The sequence below is a fragment of the Ictalurus punctatus genome, chromosome 1 (genome assembly GCF_001660625.3).
Source record: "Ictalurus punctatus breed USDA103 chromosome 1, Coco_2.0, whole genome shotgun sequence".
In the NCBI taxonomy this organism is placed as follows: domain Eukaryota; kingdom Metazoa; phylum Chordata; class Actinopteri; order Siluriformes; family Ictaluridae; genus Ictalurus; species Ictalurus punctatus.
In genome coordinates this window covers 12,792,225-12,805,585 of record NC_030416.2, presented here as the reverse complement: position 1 = coordinate 12,805,585, position 13,361 = coordinate 12,792,225, and the positions used below count along the sequence as shown (strand labels likewise).

Genomic DNA, 13,361 nt, shown 5'->3' with positions numbered 1-13,361 from the left:
CTACAGGTATATATGTTTACGCAGAGTTATAAGCAGAGACATATTGCAACTACTCAAGGTTTAATTGCACTGTGTTCTATTATTCCCTTGTATTGTTTGCTTTTATACTGCATACACTGATAACTTATCTGATGGTCAGTACTATACTACACTATACTGAGGTAAGGTGAGAACTTCATTTCATGAATTCACTTACATACAGCAAGTATAATTTTACAAATACATTATATAAATTGTATAGTATAGAAATTGTTTCAAAGGTATTAAAAATAGCCCTCAATCAGGCTGATGAAACATGAACTCTAGCCATAATTTTAACTAAACCAGGAACACACTGTATGCACATCAGTAAGAGGGAAGAAGTTGTGGGATACTGTATAAGGCACATGTCCACCTAGGTCCACTATTGTTTATGGCGTACACTAAGTAGTGCCAGTGATATTATGATATAATTATCATGATAAATTATATTACAATGCAGATTTCTGAAATATCATCAGTATCATCATATGTAGATCTACTTGTTGCTTGTACTTAACACTATAAGTACCAAGCTGGCTTTCCCCTCTGCGAATGATCTTCACCTGAGGTTCGGCAAGGCTTGATCTAAAACATACATGTATAAATACTGTCTTACAATGTTAGAAATCCTATTGTTTTAAGACATGAAGCTTGTGCTGGTGGTTTACGTGATGCACAAGGGTATTTCCTTGGTTACACAGATATTTCATATAAGCAAGATAAGCATTTGTGAATACACACACTTTGTGTTTAGCTTCTGAATGTCATCATAATTTCTATTTCCTCTGTTCTCTCTTAGTCCCTTTTTCTGTAATGCTCCTCTATAAACAAAAACTTATTACATTCAGTAGTATTACCGTTCTTTCTCCTCTCCTTTTTCTTTTGCTTTGGGGTGTGAATGCTGTTGCTTATGGTTTTTCTACTTCACGCAGAGTACGTTTCCGGATGGGCTGAGTGTGGTATGGCATACATGGAGGCCTCTCTACAACAAAGCTGAAAAGATTATCAGATACCAGTAATACCAATACATGGGGCTGTTTTTATTGGGAGTATGAGCGTTAACATGCATACAGTTTTGCACGTTAGCTAACAAATAACCCATAGGATAAAGTTGCATAATGAAGCCTGGCTGTCACAGCTCGGTCCGATCAGAACTCAAATTCCCAAGATGCAACACTCACTTCTCATGCACGCATGCACTCACCATCCCCGGAGTTCTGATCAGACACACCTGGCACCAATCACACACACTCACCGCTAGTATTTAGGGAAGTCATTCACCCAGTTTATACGCGAAGTATACGTTTTTTTTTTTTTTTTTTTGTTTTTTTTTTACGGTTACACTTTTACATTACACTACATATTACAGTTTTGCACATAAGTGAACAGTGGCTCAGTTCAACAAAACAGACTTTATGTAAACTGTAATGAATTGTCCTGGTTCCACAATTGCATTATTGCACCATGTAGCGTTAGCACATTTATAGAAGGGATTTATTTATTTATATCGGTTGTCACCCAGATGAGGATGGGTTCCATTTTGAATCTGGTTCCTCTCAAAATTTCTTCTTCATATTGTCTCAAAAGTTTTTCCGTGCCATCGTCGCCTCTTGCTTGCTCATTAGCGATAAATTACTGCATTTAAAATCTATATCCTAAATTGATATATTTCTGCAAAGCTGCTTTGGTACAATATCCATTGTTAAAAGCATTATACAAATAAAACTGAATTGAACTGATATTTATTTATGATTGTGTAATATGTGTCCTAATAAAGGTCAATGCACTTGCTTGAAAAAAAAATTCCCTTGATTAATTCTTGACTTTTAGCTCAAACAGGGTGGAGAGAATCAAACAACTGGAGTTTAACTGACAGATGAGTAAACACAACCACTCTTCAATGCAGAACTGTAAAAAGATCTGCAACTCAGGATGACCAGTTGCAACAGGACTGCTAATTTCACTTCTCTTTGTTTAAAACTGGTACTTTCCCTCTTTCTGTCTGCTTTTATATATTGTACAGTATAATGTATTAGAAACAACTTATTGGTATTATATTATAAAACAGTATTACAATGTCTAGTGGTATGTTGTACAGGCTTGTATTAGTAATAGTAAGACTAACTAGTAAGACTAAAACATCATACGTGTTAGACAAAAAATGTATTTAAAAAATAAACATGGCACTTATGTGCATAAAATAAATGGCAACATTTATTTCATATCTAGTAAGCATAGATAGTTGAGTAGGTATGCAATAATAATTAATTTATTATTATTATACAGCTTTGATTATCAGGCAATACAGGAGTATTTATATCATATTGCTGTTAATACACAGTCATTACATTATACATTAGCAAATGTGCACTAACTGCAGTCAATAACATCACATTCACAAACTCATATTTGATTACACTGAAGTGTCTCAGCAAGTATTACTGTTTCACTGGCATGAGGCTATATTTGTGTTTTTGTATAAATCTTTCAGACTATGTCAAGTTAATCATTCTGCTGCAGAGACAAAGAGTATTGCGGCTGTTGACAGCAGTGTGAGTATTAGAAGGCTGAGATTAACATGTGCAAACTGTGCCTGGTTCTCAGAATATGGATTTTTACAGTCTGGCTTATTGTCTGGTCCAACATTATTTTGATTGCGTTGAAAATGCACTGGACGACAGTAACCCTGGATCTCATCACACGCCAATAAAAGATACTTCGTCTCTTTGAGGACATTGTATACGACACAGTTGTTGTCCACGAATACGGTAGTGAAGGTGAACTCCTGTTTGCTGACACACTGGTCACCAGTGTATATTTTACCTCCTGAAGGAGAGCAGACGTTGTCCACTTGTTGTTTCTGGGCGAAGGGGATAAAGGACTGAATTGGTCGATCACATGTCCCTATATTTTTAATAAAAGCTTGCCACTGGTTTTGGTCAAGGGTTTCAGGGGCGTCTGGACGTACATGCTTATTCAGGAATGTCTTGTAAGCATCAGTCTCGGCAGAATACATGCAGGGGTAAGGGTTGAACTCTGAAGACGTAGTCGTCAATTTATTAGCAAGAAGTACCCAGAAGAAAGAGACAGACACAATGTAGAAGAACATAATGGGTCTTGTGTCTGAAAAAGAAATAAATGACTGAATTGAATTTCCCTTTTTTCTTGCTTCTTGCTGTTTTAAAAAAAATGCATTTACATCAGTAAATAACAAAAAAGAAGTACATTACCAGTGTAGAGTAATATGTAGACGAGGCAGCTCTGTCTTGTTGGCTGTGCTGACTGACCACTAATGTCCACTGAGTTCTCTTGACCACTTGGCTCCTTATTCTTTCCATTTCAACAACTTCCTCTTATCAGAGTGTAATGTTTTCTATTAAGCCTTAACGCAATAGCTTTCCCAAAAGAGCCTGTGTCACGTCTCAATTTAGATAATGTTGTGGATAAATCAACCTTTTCAGCCTAAGTCAAAAACTTCAGAGACAGAGAGTTTAGTAGATGTCAAAAAGTAAATAATCTTTATTGACACAATAAAGTGTGACAATCTGCAGAAAGTCAAAATTATGCAAACACACATAGCCCTTTTGATACCTTTCTCCACAGTGTAGTCATTGTAGGCGGGGTTTTGTCTTTCCACATTAAAACAGACCAATCTTCTTTGCCACAATTAAATATTCATGTCTATGTGTTATCTTAAATTTGTGGAGCATGCGCAGTTAGTTGTTTTTCTTGAAAACGGTTCATGACGATATGGTTTCTTCTTTTTTTAAAAGAAAGGTTTCACTCAGACTGAGTCCTGACCTTGAATCCACACTCCCTTTTAGGCCTCATTCTAAGTCATTAATTGTTATCTGGCCTCAAAGTTATCTGCTTCTGTGGAGGAAGATTGTACAGTATTGTACAGTAAAACAGAGTTAATCCAACTCAATACACACTCAGAATATAACTTGATCCAACATTGTTCTATGGATTTAGTTTATGCTTCTAACTATTGATTATACATATAGATTATTCGATTATGCTTAAGTAATAATTGTAAATGTTGGTTATACATATTGAATACGCTTCATTAACATATCCAAATGTTAGTTACACATATTGATTACGCTTCATAAATATTTTCTACAATTACAGCACAAGAGAGCAGTAACAATAGACTTTAGAGCAGTAATATCATGCAACAAAAAGAACTATTTTACTTTATTGGTATCAGATTTTATGCTGCCAGCTTATCTGAAGATGAATAAACTGAAGCTTTGCCTGTGCTATATTCATGTGAGGGAAGTAAGATGTGAAACTTATTTCATAAACCATTGATGAAAACAGTCTTACAGGATAATATACAGTACCTATGGCAATTTTACAAATAAATGAATGAATGAATGAATGAATGAATGCCTTTTATTGTCACTATACATATGTACAATGAAATTAAGAGCCACTCCTTTTTGTTCCGTGCAAACATTCATGTACATTCAATAAACAAGAAGAATAAACAGATAAATACACAGATAAATAAACAAGATAAATAAACAAGATAAATAAACAAGATATACAAGATATGCAAGATAGATATTGGGGTGGATGGGGGAGGTACTATGAAATGCACAGTTTTGAGACACTATATACATATGCTGTGGACATGTATTTGTTTATAATGGTAATAGCTTTCGGGAAGAAACTATTCTTAAATCTACTAGTCCTTGTTTTGATGCACCTGTAACGTCTCCCTGAGGGCAACAGATTGAACAGATCAAAGCCAGGGTGAGAACTGTCCTTAATGATGGTTTTACCTCTGCTGAGTCAACGGGAAGTGTAAATATCCATCAGGGAGGGGAGAGGGCAGCCAATGATCTTCTGTGCTGCTCTTACTGCTCTCTGAAGCCTCTCCCTGTCTGCTGCGGTGCAGCTACCATACCACACCGTCATACAGTATGTCAGCAGGCTCTCGACGGACGAGCGGTAGAAGATCAGCAGCAGATTGGAGTCCAGATTGTACTTCCTGAGAACCCTCAGGAAGTGTAGCCGCGTTTGAGCCTTCTTGATAACCGCTGTGATGTTGTCCGTCCAGGAGATGTTTGCAGAGATAAGGACGCCAAGAAACTGGACGGTGTGGACCTTCTCCACACACTCACCATTAATGAAGAGGGGGGCCAGCTCAGTGTTGTGTTTTCTGAAGTCTACAATAAGTTCCTTGGTTTTCTTGGTGTTTAGAGTCAGATTGTTCTTTGAACACCAGGCTGCCAAGTTTAGGACTTCCTCTCTGTAGGCTGCCTCCTCTCCTTTTGAGATAAGTCCGACCACTGTGGTGTCGTCAGCAAACTTGATGATAAGATTATGGTTGTAGACTGGTCTACAGTTGTATGTGTAGAGACAGTACAGGAGGGGGCTCAACACGCAGCCCTGTGGAGAACCTGTGCTCAACGTGCGAGTGGAGGAGAGGTGGGGTCCGAGTCTCACTGTCTGGGACCGGTTGGTGAGAAAGTCCTTTATCCAGGCACACGTGAGGCGGGGGAGGCCAAGGGTGACCAATTTGGTGACGAGAATGTCCGGAATTATTGTATTAAAAGCCGAACTGTAATCCACAAAAAGCATCCGGACGTAGCTCTGTTGCTGCTCTAGATGTCTCGTATAAAAAAATTGTATAAAATGTAGAGAAAGTGATGTTTCAGAAGTAATAAAACTTGTGTTTACTGTAACAACAATAGCTCTAGCCATAATTATAACCAAAAATACATACAGTAAGATGCTAGAAGTTATAGGATACTGTATAAAGCACAGGTACACCAAGGATTCACAACCTTTTCTGAAACTAAAGAGTTACAGACTGCTTCTGAACAGTTCCCATCTTTTGCTTCAACCATGCTGAAGAGACAATGACCATTTATGGAAAATAACACAAGTGTTTTATATATATAAAAAAAAAAAAAAAAAGTGACTTTTATTTTAATTCTTCGGACAGCAAAATAGAGCTACCAATCTTCAGTGGGAATGTTTGTAGTTATCACTCAAGATGCAAATTATTAAGTTATCCAGAATTTATGCAGGATTGGAGGATAGAAAAGAGTTCATCACTGGACCACTAATCCATGGCGACAGACACTTCTCATCACTCAGACCTGTTCTTAGTCAGCTTGTCATTTACTCTTAATTATTTCCTTTGCAGAGTATTGCATTTTGGTCTGCACTCACCTACATAAAGTGTCCAACTAGCAGAGGTGCCTTTGGGTGAAAATTCCCAAGTCAGTTTTCATGCTATTTGGAAATATGGTGTAAGTGCAGTGGATGGCATGCTAATCCCAAATCTGCAGTTATGATCTGGGCTCTGAGATCTTCCACTCCAACCTTGGCAAACCATGTCTTCATGGAGCTCGCTGTGTGCACAGGAGCATTGTCATGCTCGAACATGTTTGAGACTCTTAGTTTCAGTAAAGAAAATTCTTAACGCAAAAGCATGCAAAGTTTGGGGAAGGCCAACATATGGGTGTGATGGTCAGGTGTCCACAAACATTTGGTCATAAAGTGCATCCAATGCACAATGAAAAAAAAATTAACTATGGAGTGTAACTGGATTTTTATTTATTTATTTATTTATTTATGTCTAGCAAGAAAGCACATAAATTAATAACACATGCACAAAATATGATTGTTTAAGAAAAAATCTTTCTAGTTTTATGGACCTGCATGTTCATTTTTTTTCTACCTTAAACAGTCACCTTGTGATCTAAGCAGCACAAAAACATATGCACACATATAAATCACACCACACCTATTATTAGTAGTAATAAAATGCTCTTCAGTAACGTGGACACATCCAAATAATTACGTTTTCATGAACTTTATACTTTCAAAGAGCAGGACGGAGCCACACCTAAAACTGAATCCTCATGAATGCGAAAGTTCACACAGTGAAATCGAGGCAGTAATAACAACCGCCCATTGGCTGATTACATTACTGTAAAGACGACAGACAGAGGAAAAGACCAATCAGTGTGAAGGAGGCGTGACTCCTTCTGCGCATGTTATACAATATGGACCAATGGCCGTCCAGTTTATATTCCGTACTGTATTGTAGTGGATAAAAAAGGACATGGAAAGTGTTGCGTGCGCAGTGAATAACAGCATATGGTCGGTCTCTCTCTCTCTCTCTCTCTCTCTCTCTCTCTCTCTCTCACACACACACACACACACACACACACACGACTGTTTCCCAGCTAAACTCTGCATTATTCCGCTCACTGCAGCGACTGTGGAAGTAGGTACAGATGATAACATTCCTTTCTTTTCTCGTATCTTTCTCTCTGTTCTTGGCTGTTATGGTAAATCCTATTGTTTTGGTGAATTCTCCTTCGTTTTCGTGTACCACAGCATTACCAAACCAATGCCAGGCTGTATTTAGCTGCGACCATAGACCACTGTTACCGATTACTGATGTGACATTCATATGACGATAAAAAATAACTTTTTTTTTATTATCACACTATCATAATAACGTTGTATTAAATTTGGTCTTTATATATAATAGGTATCCCAGCTGATTGCTGCTATACTTTTTTTTATGCACATTTATTCATGCAAATAAGTCTTAATTAAATATGCACACATGTGAGTACTCAATCAAACCCAAAAATCTAGTATAATCTAGATAATCTTTTACAGAATCTTTTGGAATATAGATTTAAAAAAAAAAAAATTGTTTAATCACATGCACGGTTATGAAAATCATACTGGTTGCGCCATTTTTCCAATATATAATCTAACATAAATCCAATAACATTTGGGGAAATTCCTTTTGTAATATCCTAATTATGGACAGGAATGAACATGCAAAATTTCATGTATGCTGACTTTTTTGAATATAGAAAAAATATATCACTGCAAGAAGAAAAAAAATGCTGAAAATTGTACTGGCAACCAGTAAAGTACTGTACAATTTAGATTAAACAACTGTAGAATATTTACAATAAAGTACTGCAATATCTTACGTAGTAGAAAATATCATGACCTATGATATTGATTGAGCTGAAGAGTCTTGCTCAAGGACCCGATAATGGCAGCACTGGGATTTCACACATAACCTTCTGAGCACTTTATTAGGAACATTATACTAATACTGGGCAGGGCCTCACTTTGCTCTTAAAACAGCCTCAATTCTTAGTGGCATGGATTCCACAAGATGTAGGAAACACTCCTTTGAGATTCTGGTCCATGTTGACATGGACTCCTTTGAATCTCCCATTCTACCACCTCCCAAAGGTGTTCAATTGTATTTAGATCTGGTGACTGGGAAGACCATTGAAGAACACTGAACTCATTGTTGTGTTCATGAAACCAGTTTGAGACTTTTGCTTTGTGACATGTTGCATTATCATACTGGAAATAGCCGTTAGAAGAAGGTAAATTGTGGCCATGAAGTCAGACACTGTTGCACACATTCAGCAACAACACTCAAATAGGTTGTGGCGATCTGAATTAAATAGCTAGTTATATAACTATATAATGCTTCATGTCAGGTCACAATAAATGACTATACTAATAGAAATAGAAACATTTAGTTGTGTCTATGATGATATTAATATTCTTTATTATGAATATCACAATATAATCATACTGATCATTATCACACACCTGTAAGCGGTCTTTCATTCTTTGCAGGTGTCCATCAGAATGATGCTCCTCACCCTGATGCTTTTGACCTCTGCTTTGTCTCTCTGCTCATCCTTGGATGTCAACTCTAAACCATGCTTGCGAGCAAAGTACAACAATGCTCATGCCACCTTCCTCAAGCGACATCTGCCTGATGGTGTACCAAAGACATGGGACCAGAACGTGTGGAACGCACTGCTCAGGCAGATAAAGACGTGCAACAGACCCACTCAGTCATTTTTCCATGAGAATGACAGAGAGCGTGTGAACGCAGTATGCACTAAAGCTGGTGGAAAGCAGCACTCCGGCAACCTGTGCATCAGCAAGGAGAAATTCTCCTTTGTGACGGTGCGTGTGAACGTGGACGAGGGATTGTGTGGCATTAAGCGCATAAACAACGAGACCAAACACATCATCCTTGGGTGCGACGAGGTCGGGGACTCGTGTCGCCCTGTTCATTTCGAGGGGAACCCGAACAGTCTGACACCCAGTAATAATCAGCCAGACTGTGGAGAACGCTCAGGGTCAAGCTCAGTTTTTAAAGCGGCCATGTCCAAAAGCTTTCTAGTCTTCACTTTAGTAGCGTTGACTTACATTTTGTAATATTGCAAATCATACTTACAAATGTACTGGTTACACATCAGTGTTAAATAAACAGTACTGTATTAACTATCACTGAACTGTTACAGTATTGGATTAAGAGAGATAGTGTCACATTAGAATATGCTGTTTTGAGCAGACTCTTACAGAGTCTTATTCTGCTCCAACTATTAGTGTTAATTCAACAGTGTAGGTACCAACTCAACATGTCTCAATTTATCACGGATTTTGCTATGCAGCTTTATCGTATACTTGTGTACAAATATTAAGGCTGAGCTTTGTGATCAAATTAAGAGTAAAACATTTTGACTAGCAGGCTGTTCTACCGAAAATGAAAAATAAAGCTATAAAACATTATTGACTTGTTATGGGTCAAACAGTATCAAGTGTAAGCATCAACAAACTTATTTGAAATTTGTCTGGTGGCAGTTTATGGGGTTAGGTTTAATTGTGAAGTCTGTGATTATTTGTAGGATAAAGTGCAATGTTGTGCCAACAGAGTAGAAGATCCACTGGATCTACACCTTATTCTTACTCTCTGACTGAAACATTCATTAACATTTATTACATAGATAAACCCAGTATTATTGAATATATCGCCTGGTAGTTAGAGAGATGTGAATCATTTTAGAAGACAGAAGAGATAGATAGATAGATAGATAGACAGACAGACAGATAGAGTGAGTGTGTGAGTGAGATGAGGTCCTAAGTTTCCATATGCTTTGCAGAATTAGCGAAATAAGAGGGATCATAAAAATTGCATTTTAAATTTTTTTTTTAATTAGTTCTACCCTGATTAAGCGATTTCACATAACATATAGTCCACAAGACACAATAATAACTGAATTTACACAAATGAACCAGTTCAAAAGTTTATATATGTTTGATTCTTAATACTGTGTATTTCCTGGATCATCAACGACTGTTTTTATGTTTTGTGAGAGTTGTTCATGAGTCCCTTGTTTGTCCTGAGCAGTTAACCTGCCCACTGTTCTTCAGAAAAATCCTCGAGGTCCTGCACATTCTTTGCTTTTCCAGCATCTTCTGCATATTTGACCCCTTTCCATCAGTGGCTATATGATTTTGAGATCTTTTCACACTGAGGACAACTGAGGGACTCGTACACAACTATTACATAAGGTGCAAATATTCACTGATACTCAAGAAGGCAACGCACTACATTAAGAGCCAGGGGGGTATAAACTTTTCAACAGGATTATCAGTGTAAAGTGTTATTATGTTGTCTTTTGGGAAGCATGTAGTTATCTTTTGCAGCTTCTGAAGGGCAGTACTAAATAAATAAATAAATAAATAAAAGATCTTTAAACAAAATAATAATTTACACCTATCATCCTGTTCAAAATAAAGTAGATAAATGGATAGATAACAATATTGTGTCTAGCTGAATGCTATGAGGTCAGCCATCTTGGACAACTGGAAACATTTTTCCTACCCCAATTTGGTATCATTCCTCCCCTTAAAGCTCAAAAGCAGAATTGTACAGATAAGCTAAAGGTTACATGAATGACAAGTTTTCTACTAACTTAAATTTGAAAATAGTAGCATCCCTGCTATTTTACAGAAAGGTTTATTCAAAAATTTGATTAAATAGATGCCATGTGAAGCAAGTATTCGAAGATTTGAGCCTGTGTTTATGGAAAAGCTTCTGTGGTGACAAACACTTGGTATTTGAAAAGTTACTTGTTAGCTACATTAACCTTTAAGCTCTAGTCTAAAACTAATGAAGCAAATTGCAGACACCAAATATGTCTTGGCTGACATTTGGTAAAAGGGATAAGTATGTAAATCTGAATTTTCCCAGAGCAGCATGGTGGTGCAGTTGGAAGTGTTGCAGCCTCATAGCTCCAGAGTCCTCTGTTCGATTCTGAACTCGGGGTTCTGTTTTAGGATTTCACATATTATCCTCAAGTCTGATTTTCTCTTACCTCTTAGAAAAACATGCCAGTAGGTGGATAAGTGACTCTAAATTGCCTGTAAGGGTGAATATATAAATGTACGCTGAATACATACATTTATGTATCCCACCCAGGTTGTGTTCCAGCCTCACACCCCATGTTCCCTGGATAGGCTCAACCCTGACCAAGATAAAGCTGAATGAATGAATGAATGAATTAACAATTTTTCACCAAAATTTTCCTATAACTCATCAACCCCAATAACTGCGCACACAATCAAACAGATGCTTCCTCATCTATATTCACTGTTTTTTTTTTTTTTGTCACTTCTTGAAAACTGCACAAGGTGTGCTTCTTGAGGAAGTGATTTCACAGAAAGCATAACCTGTGGCAGACAAAATGAGAAGTCATATTACTTCTGTAAAAATTTTTTTTAAACATGTAGCAACACTAGATGGCACCACTATCCAAATGATGTCCAGAGCCTCAGAGGCCATGCTTTAGGCCCACTAGGCTGAATGACTGCAGCTGTGTGACCCATAGGATTTGAGGGAATTAACTTCATACTAATGCGTGTTTACTAAACTCTGGTTCTCTTTCCTTATGTTAAGGAAGCCCTTTCTCATCTGTTCCACATGTTTCACCCCTCATTCACCTTTAACTTGTCGAAATCCCTCATTCTCTGCCTCTCCATGTGCTTCTATTGTACTGTGGGGCACTGGAATGTGAAGGTTTTCTTGAAATGAATGTCTCAAATTTGGCCCCATCAACAGAAATCAGTACCAACCTGTAGTATATTTTATCTTTTGGCCTTTTTGTAGATGATGGGCTTAGTGTATTATATCTCATTTCTCGAAGAGTGCCCTGCAATGAGCAGATTCATGTGAATGGATGTGTCTTTTGCCTGAACAGGAGGTTGAATAAGGACAACGATTTTTTTTTTTTGTGGAGGATGTATAAAGTCTTCTGAGGTCACAGCACAGGCTTTATCAACAGGGCAAGGCAGACAGGCTGGTACTGTATAGGTCACAGTGGAAAAATGACTTGAGAACCACATGGCCAACAAGGAGAGCCAACACAGAGAACAATCCCTCTCTGGGAAAAAGGAGGAAAACATAAGCAGAAACTGAAAGAATGAGTGTGGAGTGAAAAGCTATGGATGGGTGGAGGAAAGCCACCAGACAGTCAGAGCAGGGTGGAGAGAATATGACGAACTGCCCTGTACTTTAACTCAAAAATTCTGGCCAAAAAGAACAGAATTAAAAAAAAATGGGTTTGTATATAAAATAAGGTGTGAGCTTGGGAAAAGCAGCCTGTTTTTATTCCCACATCTCTCTCTCTCTCTCTCTCTCTCTCTCTCTCTCTCTCTCTCTCTCTCTGTCAATTCAATACAAAAAATATTATGTATATTGCGTGCAAGAATTTGACTTGGTAAAGCAGCTTAAGAAGCTACATGCATGCAACTATATTTAACATATGACCTATACACCTGCAACCAGATTTTCTAACTTGTTTAACGCAATCTAACTAAAATTGACAGGTCATAGTTAACATAAGTGATTAGTAGAGTAATTTTGGCATAATGAACATAATATTCTCATATTCCACATACAGTGCACGTGCCCAGTACTGCTCAATGTACACCTTGAATGTTTTTTCACCATGCAGATTTCTTGATATCCATCCATCCATTTTCTGTACAGCCTGTCCTATACATGGTCGCAGGGAGCCTGGAGCCTATGTTTTTGGGTTTTTCTTTACAGCTCTCACAACGTTTCTGACATCAGCTGTTGTTGTTTTCCTTGGCAGACCCATTCTTTGTTTGTTGCTCAGTACACCTGTGGTTTCTTTCTTTTTCAGGACATTCCAAATTGTTGTATTGGTTATGTCCCATGTTTTTGCAATACCATGGAGAGATTTTTATCTCTTTTCTCAGCTTCAAAATGGCTTGCTTTTCTCCTATAGACAGCTCTCTGATCTTCATGCTGGCTTATCCTTTTTAACAACAAATACAGTCTTCACAGGTGAAACTGCAGGCTGAAACCAAGAGTAGATGGTCAGAGCTATTTATTGTTGAAACAATCGATCTAACAGGACACACCTGGGTAACAAGAAACACCTGTCTGTCATAGTTTTGCTCGCCTACAAATTAGGTGGTCTGACACAAAATGTGCTATG

At 37.6% G+C, this 13,361-nt stretch overlaps 1 protein-coding gene across 2 annotated transcripts; it reads left to right on the top strand.

Moving 5' to 3' along the window:
* The first annotated feature begins 7,121 nt into the window (after positions 1 to 7,121).
* LOC108277915 (uncharacterized) lies at positions 7,122 to 9,624 on the top strand. 2 transcript variants are annotated; one of them, XM_017491009.3, is made up of 2 exons: positions 7,122 to 7,276; positions 8,677 to 9,624. In XM_017491009.3, the coding sequence occupies exon 2, from the start codon at positions 8,689 to 8,691 to the stop codon at positions 9,268 to 9,270; it is 582 nt and encodes a 193-aa protein (XP_017346498.1). In that variant the 5' UTR covers positions 7,122 to 7,276; positions 8,677 to 8,688; the 3' UTR covers positions 9,271 to 9,624. The 2 variants fall into 2 exon arrangements, with proteins under 2 accessions (XP_017346498.1, XP_017346570.1); XM_017491081.3 differs by having other exon boundaries at positions 7,141 to 7,280.
* Positions 9,625 to 13,361: the final 3,737 nt, after the last annotated feature.

Bases quoted from the DNA above. Each gene is read 5' to 3' on its own strand.
- LOC108277915 (XM_017491009.3), top strand. From the start codon at position 8,689: ATGATGCTCCTCACCCTGATGCTTTTGACCTCTGCTTTGTCTCTCTGC.